General features: G+C 45.0%; 1 protein-coding gene and 1 long non-coding RNA gene across 2 annotated transcripts in view; one reads left to right on the forward strand and one right to left on the reverse strand.

The window, feature by feature from the left end:
* Positions 1-527, reverse strand: part of LOC143419925 (uncharacterized) — a 6,331-nt gene extending 5,804 nt beyond the window's left edge. The window contains exon 1 of the long non-coding RNA XR_013099949.1: positions 1-527. This exon is cut by the window's left edge and continues 37 nt beyond it. This is a non-coding gene — a long non-coding RNA (uncharacterized LOC143419925).
* The window catches only part of LOC101472590 (scavenger receptor cysteine-rich type 1 protein M130-like), a 16,621-nt gene extending 2,209 nt beyond the window's left edge, over positions 1-14,412 (forward strand). Inside the window, exons 3-9 of the mRNA XM_076887802.1 lie at positions 646-786; positions 1,248-1,907; positions 12,021-12,326; positions 12,399-12,680; positions 12,762-13,097; positions 13,263-13,345; positions 13,458-14,412. Coding sequence (XP_076743917.1) covers positions 646-786; positions 1,248-1,907; positions 12,021-12,326; positions 12,399-12,680; positions 12,762-13,097; positions 13,263-13,345; positions 13,458-13,511 — 1,862 coding nt within the window. The 3' untranslated portion in view covers positions 13,512-14,412. The remainder of the gene's footprint in view (positions 1-645; positions 787-1,247; positions 1,908-12,020; positions 12,327-12,398; positions 12,681-12,761; positions 13,098-13,262; positions 13,346-13,457) is intronic.
* Positions 14,413-14,582: the final 170 nt, after the last annotated feature.

The raw sequence follows: 14,582 nt of genomic DNA on the forward strand, positions 1-14,582 counted from the left end.
AGCTGTTGGAATTACAAGTTCACAGTGCCGGAGCCCAGCGTGCTACAACAGGCTGCCTCACACCAAAGACAACCCTGACACGGGCTGCACAGCTTATATACTGTGACAGTAACTGTGACTGTGGGCAGTCCTCCCCGGTTCAGTCCTTCCTTCTGACCTCGCCTTGTGTCTGCTTCTCCTGGAATCAGAAAGACAGACACAACACACACCCTGCATAGCCTTGATTATCTAATATTATCCATTATTCTTCTGCTGATTCTAAGGCCCAGTTCAGGGCCTCGTTTGGACTTCCTGACCCAGAGACTATTCTAACCAGTATCATGTGTATGTAAGCATGCTGCAAAAACCCTCCTTCACTCTATGTCTTCCTGCAATATTTCAAATCCAGACAATAGCACTGAATGAAGCTCTCAAGCCTCAAAACACAGAGCGCCGACCTGTTTATGAGCACATTCGCATTATGTATACATTAAAATAAAACAACAATTCTATAAACCACAATTTTTCTACTCTAACCATGCAAGCATACGAACCCCTGCCCAGAGTAGAACTGAGTCCAACCTGTCTGCAGGACACTGGTTCCAAATATGACAAAGCCATGTAGCTCACATGTTAAGCAGCAGTACTGACACTTTTGTCTTTCAGGTGTTGCAAAAGTCAATGTGACTCAACTGAAGTTGATCAACTCTGATCACAATAAAATTTACATAGTCAAAGATTTTGACAGTCTCCAGGACATTGTCGTCGAACTCATTATCAACGTCTTTAAAAGTGTTAAAAGTCTAGGTAAGTAAAAAAACATTCCTCCATTACAACGGTGCATGTTCGAATGATACTGGTCTACTGATGTTAGCATTAGTCTAAACAGGGCGAGGCAATGGGACAAGTATGTGGATCCATGCATTTGAAGGCAACATTGGCATCAGTGTGATCCAGCCAAAAAGCTCTAGGCTGAGTTTCCAGTAGCTATTTTTTTCTGTTACTAGTCATGGGCAGGTGTGACTGACTGCTAACTAACTCACAGCAGAACCAGGAACAGGAAACCATCAGCTTCTTTAAATTTGAGAAAAGAAGGAAATGTGCATAAGGTAACCGCCTGACTTTAAGGGTGTACAGCCTCCTTTTTTTCACAGTGAAACTGCACCATGGGGTCCTTTTGCATGTTCCCAAGACTGTGCTACAAAAGAAACATTTACTTTGTTTCAGTGTTTTATTGGACCGCTGTTTGATTTCTCTGATCTCTGCAGACTCTGTCAGGCTGCTGAACGGTTCCAGTCTGTGTTCAGGCGGACTGCAGGTGAAGTCTAACCAGAGATGGTCCTCAGTGTGTGAAGCTGACTTTGACCTGCAGGATGCAGAGGTGGTCTGCAGGGAGCTTGGCTGTGGGCCTCCTTCGCTCCTCCAGGGGGCGCTCTATGGAGAAGCGGAGGCTCCAGTGTGGAGCAGAGAGTTCCAGTGTGGAGGCCATGAGTCTGCTCTCCTGGACTGTAGAAGCTCAGGCTCAGCTAGAAGCAGCTGCTCACCTGGCAAAGCTGCTGGACTCACCTGCTCAGGTAGAAGAGGAGCTGCAGCTTTGGTTCAAACTCACTTTGTTCTTTCACTGATGACTCTCCGCTTTCTGTCAGAGCCTGTCAGGTTGGTGGGAGGAGCCAGTCGCTGTGCAGGTACACTGGAGGTGAGACGAGGAGAGTGGAGACCAGTGGCGATGGATATCTGGAACCTGAAGGATGCAGCTGCTGTCTGTGGACAGATGAACTGTGGTTCTGCTGTTTCTGTAGGAAATACTCAGAGTTCTTCACAGAGATCGGTGTGGTGGATGGAGTCACACTGTGTTCAGGCTGGATACGCTCTGAAAGAGTGCGCATCAGCAGATCGCTCTTCCTCCACCCTGGATATCACCTGTTCAGGTAAGTCTGTCAGAGACATCATCTAGGACGGTGAAGTTTCTCGTTACCCGTCTCCTCTGTGACAGTGACCGTGGTAGAAGTTCACTGGACGTGTTCATGGTCTCCTCGTTTGGTAGAGACACTGTAATCTGACGGTCCTGAGTCCAGCATTGTTGAGCTGATTGTGTTTAGAAGGCCTTTTTGGTTTGTGTGTAAAGTATAATTCAATTGCAGTTGAAGCTGTATAATGAAACATGAAAGTTTTGAGTGTTTTTCATGGTTTCATTGCTTATTTAAGTTAATTCTTTAAATGCTGATGCTGTGTAAACAATTTTAAAACTCATAAAATGAAATAAAACTCACTGAACAAATTATTCATCTAAACAACATAAAATGTTTCCAGTTTAGCAGTTCAGTGTGAACGCCAATCACGACCTTCGGCATTCAGTGTGTTTCTGATGCTTTTGCTTAGAATCAGAATCTTTATTGTCATCGTCACAGGTGCAACGAAATTAAAAATGGTCCCCGATCACTGCATCATCCCTAACGATATCAAAATATAATTAAAATATAAATAAAACAATAAAACTCAATAAATAAAATAAATAGAATACTTAAAGTGCTAATAAGAGACATCAACAAACATTCACATACATGCTTCGGTCAGCGCATAGATTAATACAAGAGTGGCATGATTGGCATTTTTTTTGTAGCAGCATTCAGACGTGTTACTGCAGTTGGATAAAAGCTGTTTGAGTCTATTAGTCCTTACACTGATTGCTCTGTACCGTCTGCCTGAGGGCAACAGTTTAAACAGGGAGTGCCCAGGATGTGAGGAATCTTCTATGATGTTTTGGGCATTTTTAAGACAGCGGCTGTTGTGTAGATCTTCCAGTGTGGGGAGGGGGCAGCCAGTGATCTTTTGGGCGATGTTAATGACCCCCTGGAGTGCTTTCCTCTGAACCCCTATGCAGCTAGTGTACCAGATGCATATGCAATAGGTTAGTACACTCTCAGTGGTGGCTCTGTAGAAGAATGCGTCCTTCATTCCCCCGAATTTGAAGGATGGGTCAGGTGTGTCCTTCATGGCCCACCATATCCCAGAATTCATAGCGCGGCCCAGCCAATTTCAGTTTTCAACAATGGCGGCTGCTACTAAGTTTTAAAATTACTCTTATTACTCTTTCTGGGTCACAAAGTAAACTTTTAACATATTTTCAGGTGAGAAAGTAGCTGTGTAAACTTCAAATATCTGCTCGGTTTATCAAGACGTCGCATATTTGCAAAAGTGCACCAACTGTTTCGGAGACGCCTGTTACCCACCAGCTCGATAGCTGACCGGGGGGTTCAATGGTCACTCGAGCCGGCGAGAGCAGCGGACTCCCAGCTTCATCGTTTTCAGACCCCCGCTGTCTTTCACTACTCAGGTTAAACATGATATAAGTCACTCGAATAACTTAAAAATGTAATTGTTTGGCTTTTTTCTGTGTTTTATTTGTTCCTGAGTAAATCGGTTTGGCTGAGATCAAAGTTATTAGATTAAATAAAACCTTATTAATCCCTCGGGTGGGTTCCTCCGGGATTTTCACACAGCTGAATAAACGTCAAAGTGTGAGACGGTCGAGAATTCACGCCCGTGTGCTGTTATATTTTAGACAGCAAGGAGCAGACGGCGAGTTTATTAAACTCCACCGACACAGCGGTGACACAAATCTCAAGGCTAGACCGTCCCATTTCACAGCCTCGCACTTCCAGCCTTCTCAGTCTTCGAAGGACCCGGCCCACGTCGACCGCGAAGGCCGGGTCCTCCGAAGGATGCAGCCTACGTTTTGGGACACAGCTCCAGAGTGATGTTATCCCTCCTGAGAATTCTCAGGAAGTCTCTGTTGGGCCCATTTCAGCAGCTCGGAGGTGTTCGCACTCCAGGAAAGGTTCTCCTCTATGTTGACTCCCAGGAAGCGGAAGCTTGGCACCCTTCCTACACAGTCCCCGTTAATGAATAGTGGTTGGATCTCTGCCTTTTTCCTTCTGAAGTCTATTATGAGTTCTTTGGTTTTTGAAGTGTTGAGGAGGTTATTGGCCTTACACCATAACGACAGCTGCTCCACCTCGTCTCTGTAAGATTCGTCACCCCTGGAAATGAGCCCCACCACGGTGGTGTCGTCTGCAAATTTCACAAAGATGTTGCTGTGGTGGACATGAGTGCAGTCATGTGTAGAGCAGTGGACTGAGCACACAGCCCTGGGGTGAGCCAGTGCTGAGGCTCAGGGCTGAGGATGTGTGATGGCCAACTCTGACTCTCTGTCTATGGCCTGAGAGGAAGCTGTTGATCCACATGCAGGTGCTGTATGGAAGCCCCAGGTCTTGTTTACAACAAGAGTTTAGTTTCAGCTCTGTCGTTTCAGTCCACGACCAGACAGATTTCCAGCTGTCTCCACTCTGCTTGGAGCATGATTACTGGATGGGTTTCAGGTGTCCTGCCAGCCTCTGTGGCACTACCCCTCAAGCATGCTGCACCATCCTTCCCTGCAACGGACCCGTAGACCAAACCTCCGCCACACACCCCCGCCGTCCAACTGAGGCCAGGAAGCACCCCAGCGAGTGGGAGAGAAAATCCGCTACTACCAGCTTGGCCTATGGACCACCTTGAATTTAAAGGGGTGCAAAGAGCTCAGTGAAGCGCTGGAAAGTTGTTGTGGTTCCGAACAAGCCAAATGGAAAGATGACACATCTGCAAACCGCTGCTGCTGTACAGCAACATCTGCTCCCTTGGGCTGTGTGAGATGGTAATAACAATCACCCACATAGTCAACATCACCGACTCGCTGTGTAACCACAGAGGCTCCTTAACACTTGGCGAGTAACCTTGAGCTAGAAGAAGGGCGATCGTGGCTCAAGAGTTGGGAGTTCGCCTTGTAATCGGAAGGTTGCCGGTTCGAGCCCCGGCTCTGACAGTCTCGGTCGTTGTGTCCTTGGGCAAGACACTTCACCCGTTGCCTACTGGTGGTGGTCAGAGGGCCCGGTGGCGCCAGTGTTCGGCAGCCTCGCCTCTGTCAGTGCGCCCCAGGGTGGCTGTGGCTACAATGTAGCTGCCATCACCAGTGTGTGAATGTGTGGATGACTGGATGTGTAAAGCGCTTTGGGGTCCTTAGGGACTAGTAAAGCGCTATATAAATACAGGCCATTTACCATTTTACAAGCACTTTATCTCTGGGTGAAAATTGCTTGAGTCTGGCCACTCTGTTCTACAGGCACTGCTGGCATTCCTGGACCGGGAGCAAATTTTTTTGTGATAACCTTCCCAGTTTTCTTCAGTCAGGTCCAATAAGCCCCGTGGCTTCCGGCCATTTCAAATTAGAGAAAACCCAGAGGAGGTCTGGGGCACCTCCCATGCTGCAAACAATAGAGGGTCTAACCAGAGATCCCGATTGTGTTCATCCTTGTGAATGGACTTACGAATCATGGATTTTAAAGACTTATTCAGCCGCTCCACCTGTCACTCCATCAGTCTGAGGGTGGTAGACACTGGTCTGAACAGATGAAATGCCCAGTAATTCGTACAATTCTTTAAGTGCATGAGACGATGTACCCTGGTCAGTCAGTATCTCTTTCACAATGCCGACTCAGGAGATCACCTGAAACAGTGCCTGTGCTACACGCTTTGCAGAAATGGTGTACAGCAGCACTGCTTCAGATATAGAGTTGCATAATTGACCAGAACTAATACAAAGTGATATCCGCATGCACCATCGAAATTGCCCAATAAGGTCCATCCCAATGCACTCAAATGGGACCCCCATTAATGGTAGTGACAATTAATGGGAGCCGGTGGGGCCTCACGAGAAGCCCCTGCCATCTCCTCCAACCCAGAGTCACCACTGAGTCCAGCACAGACACTACACACCGCACAAGGTGAGTGCTTCCCCCACACACTATCCCAAAATGTTATTAAACCCCAGCCAATCTGTCCCCAGAATTAAGAGATACGACAGGCGTGAGCTAACTGCAGCCTTTACATGTGTTTTGCCCTTAAACTTTATCTGCAGCTGTAGTGGAGATATCAAAGATAGGCACGGCTGTGGCACTGATTCAGTCTTTGAGCACTACGGTCACCCCGGTGTGTCGGCCAGAACACCACTTAAGGCCAAATTGCCCAGAGCACGAAAGAAGGAGAGAGCTTGAGGTTCCGTTTGAGGCACTTTATTGTCACCACTTAATTTCTGGGGCTGTAAACACAGCGGGTGTACATAAGTGTATGTCTGGGTGTGTGTGTGTGTGTGGTTTCCTACAAAGGAAATAAACAAGGGAAATAACAATAAATAAAGAGAATGGAAAAGTCAAATACTCAAATATAAACATAATACAACATAGTTAACATAATCAAATATAAAGATCAGAAAAATATAATACACTTCAAACTGCTCACACTATGCAACTAAATAGCATTAGTGCGAGGTTAAGCAACCGTCAGTACATGTGAACTACTTCCGGTAGTTATACAAAATAAAAGCGCCCCCCATTATATTCCGCTATAATGCTCTTATTGTGAAGGGCAAGCGGGACGCCATACTTCTGGTTATACTACGTTCGCTATTTTATTAATCCACGTACCTAATTGTTCACTACAAACCCCGCTACTTCAAAGTAAACAATCACAAGCATCACATACAACATATAGAGAAGGTCTGATAACACAGGAATGACATTATGGACATACGAGCGACCGTACATGCGTCAACAAAGCTAAACCGGGGCCAAGCTAACAACATAAGTTAGCATATGAAATGAGGGTGAACTCACGCGTTGCATGCGTGGCCTACCGCTCCAACTATGGACTACATTAGCTCCTAAATGGTAACATACTACAGTACTGACACAACAAAGGCAAAATACGACACAGGTCACTACTTACTTGTCATTTACGCACACCTAACATGCCCCAGGAATCAGTGCACCCCCTCCGGACCAACACTGCTCAGCCGCCATTAAACTGCCCACCTTACTAACCGGATGATGTCACTAGAAGGTGGGCTGGCCCAAACTGACAGAAGACGGAACATTACATGAACTTATATAAACTTATAAACACCAGTAAAACTATTATATGAACTTTGGGGCCTTTTATACAGCAGCAGCACTATGACATATTTCTGAACATCCCCATGCACATATCTGACCTCCACCCATTCTACCTCCAGCAAGGTTCCTGGTTAACCCAGGGTTTGGTGGAGCATGGTCTTCATGCAGCCCATGTCTGGAACATTGTTCCTCCTGGACCTGGGAGAGAGTGTTGGAGCCTCAGTGATACGGGAAGCCTAGCCCACCTCCATCAATGGACACTCCCGTCACTGGTGTCCCAGCCGCCCACATCTCCAACACTTCTGTCTCTGTGTCTGTGTGGCCCTACGTGGGTCGCATGCAGTGCCTACCGCCACCAGAACCTGGGGAGGCAGATCGGGGAGAAAGGGGCTAGTGGGCCTTAGCTGCAGCAGCTGTTCTGTCACTGAAAGATTTAGAGCATGATTACTGGATGGGTTTCAGCTGCCCTTCCAGCCTCCCTGGCACTGCTCCTCAAGCCTGCAGCACGTTTAAAGTAAAAACCTTACATTTTGTAAAATGGATCGAATTTAAAAGAAAGAAAACAGTTTGCTGTTCAGATTTTTCAGTTGTAAGTTATCAAGCTCTCAAAAATAAAACTGCATTAGGATAACATTTTTGATATTTAGACAGAACTCATTTCTACCAAATCCAGCCTTAAGGTATTTTTAATAATGATTCCTAGAAAAATGCATACACTATTGGGCTTAGAGCCACAAATCGACCACGCCCAAAAAAGTGCTATAAAAAATTTATATATTAATATTTTATTCCACTTTAAATTAGCCAATCTTTTAGACCTACTTCTCCTTGAAATATTCATGTCAAGTTTTAATTACATTTCGCGGATTTTAACCCTTTATATCCCGGTTTCGTCACATGAGCGCACTGCTTTTTTTGCCCCAAAAAATATAAAACTTGAATATTTTCCAAAAAAAACATTTGAGGTAATATTCAATTGTTATTATAATTAGGCCTTTAGATGGACTAAAGATTGGCACCAACATTCATTTCGATCGCCTTTTATTTTTTTTTTCAGGACCAGAAAATGGTCTCCAGGCGGCAAATGCTCCTCCTCTAGGCCGAAATAAGTGCATGTTGCCGGGGTAAGTCGCGACGATTACCGGGGCACGATCACCGGGGACCCGTTTTTCCAGCACACACGCTCGATACCACGTGACAACAAATACGTCATTTCCTGTTGACTAAAAAAAAAAAAAAAAGCACCCTCTAACGGTCCTAGGGACCAAAAAATGGTCCCGCCCGATCAGCGGGCGAAGCCGCTGCTGCACGCCGGAAATGAGGCTTCGTTTCCCGCAGGTCTGTTTAAGCAGCCCGCTGTTTTCCAGCCCGGGGTCAAATGTGGAGCAAGGGCGCCACCCGGTGGACAAATAAAAAAATTACAACTCTAAGGCCCGTCCTGCAAAATGAAAATGAAAGCTAAACATCAACGATCCCTTTGACCGTAATTAATTTGCAGTGAAAAATAGCGTTTATAATGGGTTTCAATGGGGCACAAATCGACCACTAAGCACAATAGTGTAAGTTTGTCTGTAGCTTAGCCACTGAAGCTAATTGAAGGAAGTCAGACTTGAATTTTGAAATAAAATCATATCAAACTTTTTTTTGGAGAATTTGGCTATAGTCCATTCAACACTGTGCAAATGGCATGTAATCAAAATTTGAAAATAGCCACAAATCGACCCAAGACCCTCCATTAATGGCCTAAAATTTTTGTATAAAGCACGAAATATGATGTTAATCAATGACATGATATGTCATTGAGGCATGAGGGCATCTCTTGACTTAATTGTGAAATAGTTTTGAACCAATAGCACGTACAAACTCCAAAACACAACGGAAATGCTCCAGGATCCTATTGGCTACACAAGCCAGGAAGTACCAACGACCGATTTGGTGTGTGGTAGTAACAGGTAAATGAACTTTTTTTTAAATTATTTGAATATATATATATGAGTGCTTGTGTATAAATACACAAATAATACACATATGCTTTCAATTGTGTAATTTAAGTGATCTAGGTAGCTCTGTGTGGAAGTTCAGTTAATGCTGGAAATGTGTTTTGGAGTTTGTACGTGTTTTGTCTCTAGGGGCCACTGTACTTTTATTTATTCACTCTACATAAAATGTAATAAATAAATTATGAAATATAAAAACCAACTATTTACATTTCAACTTTTAACTAGAGATGGCACGATACCACTTTTTTATGTCTGATACCGATATGAATCCGATATAGTGTTTTTTAATCAATAAAACTGTTTTTTAAATATCTTGCTGCATTTTGTATAAGTTCATACTCAAGTTTAAATAAACAACAACACTAAAGCTATTCTGTTATACCTGTGTGTGAAAAACACACTGCACCCAAAATATTTCATAGTTCAGCAAAACTGATCAATCTAACAAACTTAAACCTGCTCCAGCCTCCCTACTCTGGTATTTTAAAGAGTACTTAGCAGAAATATTAAACAACCTAACTAACAGGGCTGCAAACTCCCAGCAAAAAAATAAAATAAAAAACATAGTGAACCCCCCCACCGTCCACCTCATGGTGCTTAATCGACGTAATCAACTTGATGCAGCGTGAAAAAAATGCACAGAAATAAATTATTTTTCAAGAATAATTAAATAGATTCAACATCTTTCTTCAACAGAACTGCAGACTGCACAGATGGTTCCCAAAGTAAAAAGTACTACAGCTTACTAGGGTATATTAGACTTAACAGTTACTATATACAGTGATGGACTTCTATACATTTTACATCAGATTAAAACTTTGGGTGTCAGATAATTATTTATTAAAAGCTCGACATTTTAAATGAGAATAAGAAAGAAGAGTATGTCTTTGTGCCCCCTTTTCCCTGTTCATGCCCTATCGGCCCCCCTGGCTAAACTTTAGTAGATCCGCCCCTGCACAGTTACAGCCGTCAGCTGTAGAAAAAGATCCTGGAGTAGAAAGTAATATTAAATACATTCTAACAACAGCTGATCAAGCTTAAACTTGCTGCTGTTGTTCAGCCGCTGGTTTCCTCTTTCTGCTGCAAAGTGGACCAAAAACAAACAAGAGAGACGATCAGCTGATCATTGATCAGTTTCAAAGTAGCAGCAGGAGAGAGAGGGAGAGAGAGAGAGAGAGAGAGAGAGAGAGAGAGAGAGGCAGTCGCTCCATATATCGGTGTTTAAGCTTAATGTGGGAATGCTTTACAAACATTCAGAGATGGACTTGCACACTTGCTTTACTTCTCTCTGGGATCACTTCCTCGGAGATGAAATGCTGAGGCTACAAACACACACAGCTGCTCTATCACGTGACCACACTGCTGCGACGAGCTACGGTTATGAGCAGAGTTACCCGTGTGGGAAGTTTTGTGAGGTGCTTTTTTGATATTTAATGGATCGATTACATTTTTTATTTCTCTCCGCTATTCGATCCAGTGATTTAGGTCAGTATCAGACCGACACGATACGTAATATCGGCTCGGTCCATCTCTACTTTTAACTATTTCAATTTTCAGCTTTTTCATTTGAAACGAATTTAAAGTGAAACAACACAACACACTGCAAACAACAACACAACTAAATATAAATTAAAACTGTGGGGAAATGGCAGATCACAGACACATATTCTGGTCCTGCCCATCCATACGACTCTTTTGGTTGGAAGTTTCAAAAATAATACCAAAAGCACTGGGCTTTAATGTGAGCTGTACATTTGTATCATTGTATCTGAGATGTTTTGCAGAAGATTTAGTTACAGATGATGTCTATCTCCTGAGAATTCTTTTGGCATCTGCGAGAAAGGCTATAACAACGCGCTGGCTTTGTAAAGATCCTCCCACTATAAGTCTTTTTATTTCTATAGTGGAAAACATCAGATTGATGGAATGTATGACTTTTACCCTGCGAATTCAGGGGGGCTTGGGAAGGAGACGGAGAAAATGGCTGGGCTCTACAAACTGTGGCAGCATTCTTTAATGCATAGAACTTACAATACTATAGTATTTATGTATGTATGTGCATGTATTTGTCTTCCAATGACCTCATAATATTTTGTTTGTCTGGGTTTTTTCTTTCCTTTTGTTGTATAAAAATGTTTCTAAATAAAAAGTAATCATGTTGCATTTTTCCAGAATTTCTGAGCGTAGCAAAAAGTCCATCTCATGGCCTCTCCAATGTCCATCAAGTCCCCAAGTTTTGCTTCACCAACCACTGAAGTTACCCACCTCCTAACCCCCCTAGTAACAGTCTATCTACCAGACCACATCACTTCATACCTTTACAGTCGGTGTCAGCAGTAAGAGAGAAGGGATGATGATACTGGAACACGTCCATCCCCAAGTTTCTAACATGGTTGCTTTGGGTTGTTTTTGGCCCTGTTCTTCTCCATGTTGCAGCTGAAATACGATTCAAAGATAGGATTTGAAGACAGAGGCCTCAACCAATATGTTCTCCCTACAATCGCATAAAGTTGGTGTTGTGTGTCAGTGTGTGGCTGGCAGTGTGGACCTAAACATGAAGATTGACTTTTCCACAGGGGCAAGATTAGGACAGAAGACACAGGGACATGACTGGAGGGACAGGCAGGGATACAAAATAAACTTAGACCAGAACTAGACAAGAAACAACATTTTAAACTATGAGTAAATAAAGAAAAAAAGAAAAACATAGCAAGTAACCAAAACATCAAAGCACTAGGCCCAAAACAGAGAGATCCTAACAGCCGGGTTTACGAGGGATTTGTGAAACGTCTGATCCAGCTCAGCAAATATTCAAGATTCAAATATGTGTGTGGATAATCTGTCAAGATGGGTGGGCTGACAGAGGCCACAATGGGAAAACTGCTATGAGTTTAAATGTGGGGCCCATAGCAGTTTGGGCCTTTTTGGCCCCGGAGGGAAATTCTTTGGGCACCCTCAAAGGAGTTTGGCCCACTGTTGATGTAGTACTTGTACCTTTATAGTTTTATTACTTTTTAAGCTTTTTCTCTTGCCTTTCCTGTCTTTGTTCCTGCAGACTCTGTCAGGCTGCTGAACGGTTCCAGTCTGTGTTCAGGCGGACTGCAGGTGAAGTCTAACCAGAGATGGTCCTCAGTGTGTGAAGATGACTTTGACCTGCAGGATGCAGAGGTGGTCTGCAGGGAGCTTGGCTGTGGGCCTCCTTCGCTCCTCCAGGGGGCGCTCTATGGAGAAGCGGAGGCTCCAGTGTGGAGCAGAGAGTTCCAGTGTGGAGGCCATGAGTCTGCTCTCCTGGACTGTAGAAGCTCAGGCTCAGCTAGAAGCAGCTGCTCACCTGGCAAAGCTGCTGGACTCACCTGCTCAGGTAGAAGAGGAGCTGCAGCTTTGGTTCAAACTCACTTTGTTCTTTCACTGATGACTCTCCGCTTTCTGTCAGAGCCTGTCAGGTTGGTGGGAGGAGCCAGTCGCTGTGCAGGTACACTGGAGGTGAAACAGAGACTGTGGAGATCTGTGGAGGCCTCAGGCTGGACCCTGACGGATGCAGCTGTAGCCTGCAGAGAGCTGGACTGTGGCTCTGCTGTTTTAACAGGAAGGAGAAATGCATCCTGGGATGGACCAACGTGGAAGATCAAACCTGACTGTGTTAAATCTGGATCTACACTGAGGGAGTGTGCCACATCATCCCAGTCATCCACCGTCCTGGAGCTCATCTGCTCAGGTAAGAGACTTGCTGTGAGCCAACGGAGTTTAACATTGAACGAGTCGAGTAAAGTTCAGCCAATCACCTCTCTGTTTACAGACCTGCTGGTTCAGCCAATCATCTCAGCGTCCTTCTCGTCCAATGACGGGCACTCCCAGGTCCAGCAGCAGGAGTCTTCTTGGGTGTTCAAAGGCTCCAGCTTCACCATCAGCTGCTCCATCCAACCTCAGTACCCAGGAGGCTCTTTCCAGCTCACCTTCACCTCCTCCAATACCACCAACAACTACACCCTGCCAGCTGTCAATCACTCTGCCCACTTCCTGTTCACTGCTGCAGAGCCCGCCCACCAAGGAACCTACAGCTGTGTTTATCACGTCTTTGTGTTTTCTCATAACTTCTCCTCCGAGAGCCGTCAGCTGTCTCTCACTGTCTCAGGTGAGCTGAAGCAGAGTGGAGCTCAGGTATGAAACAGCAGCAGGTCCCACCTGACGTAGGCTCAGATGGAGTCAGAGATGTAGGCGGGGCCTACCTGATGTTTGTGTTTGATGCCAGCTGTTGTTCTCCTAACATCTAATGTGACGGCTGAGTGTGTCTCTTCAGATCCAACAGTGTTTGTCATCAGACTGCTGCTCCTGCTGCTGCTCCTGCTGCTCTTCATCGCTGCCGTCTGTTTCAGCCATAAGGTACCGTGCACACGTCTGCTGATCAGAAGACGCTCTGGAACGAAGCTCTCGGCCCGTTTGAAGAGAGCGGCGACTCGCTGACTCACACCTGTGTGCTGCTGTGTCTCTGCAGGTCACCGGGAGGCAGGAGCCCCGCCCACAGGAGGACCCGGAGCTGGATGGTTAAAGCTGGCAGTGTCCAGAAAAGCAGGCAGCTCAGCAGCGCCTCCACATGGTGGAGGAAGTGTTTGCATCCTTCACCACCGTGTGAACATGAACTGCAACCACAGTATCACTTATACTTTTGCTTATGCTGTGTCATGATGGTTGTGATTATAAGTTTTGTATTCATATTATATTGTTAAGAACAAAAAGTTTAACGTTTGATGGTATCGGGCACGTCGGGCACGTGTGAGCTGGTGTTGGGGCTGGACAGGTGAACTAAACCTTTTAAGCTGGAGCTCACCACAGGACACTGTGCTCAATAAGTTCATTCTCAGCATGACAGCAAAGACGTTCCCCTGGAGCTGTCCGATCCATCCACCAAACATGGTCCCACTTTCTGCTCGCTACTTCAGCATGCATGTTTGATTACAGTGCTTTGTCTGTAGGTTACATATTAATGTCATTTTTACTTGTCCATACAAGAGCCAGGAGTCATAAAGATAGTGTCCTCCATCAGCATCTCACAGCACGTTGTGCAAAGCTTTTGCAGCATCAGCCTCAATAAAACATTTCCAGCTGGAAGGTTTCCTGAGAGATGCTCTGCAGTAACCATCTCCTCATGAGCTCGGTGTGAGGTGACCCTTCTCCAGGTACTCGCTGGTGTTCTGGTTAAGCTCATCAGCAAAAAGCTGAATAAAGCCATCTTTGCACACGGGCCTGGTCGTACAGTTGGAGCATACACAGTTTGCTCGGTGATCATTACTAGACAACTCCTCACAGTCAGATCCAAACAGTGTGGGATCAACCCGCCAGAACAAAAGGCAGAAACAGCCAAAGGTTGGAGAAGTATCCAAGTATAATGTTAACTCTGCTTTAACCTTGCAAATATGCAAGTGAAACGTATGAGACAGTAAGTTGATGGATGTGGGCGTTACTCTGATCAGCTGTTTGGGCCGAGTTCCAACGTTTACTTCCTGCAGGTGTGCACAAGCTGCACCCGCTGTGCTTTAAACCTACTGAAGCAGAGTAAGGATAAACCAGCACAAACTGTTTGTGCGTCATCACCATCGTGTCTGTTAGCTAATCATCCACC

This window comes from Maylandia zebra, linkage group LG8, assembly GCF_041146795.1.
Source record: "Maylandia zebra isolate NMK-2024a linkage group LG8, Mzebra_GT3a, whole genome shotgun sequence".
NCBI classification, from domain to species: Eukaryota; Metazoa; Chordata; class Actinopteri; order Cichliformes; family Cichlidae; genus Maylandia; species Maylandia zebra.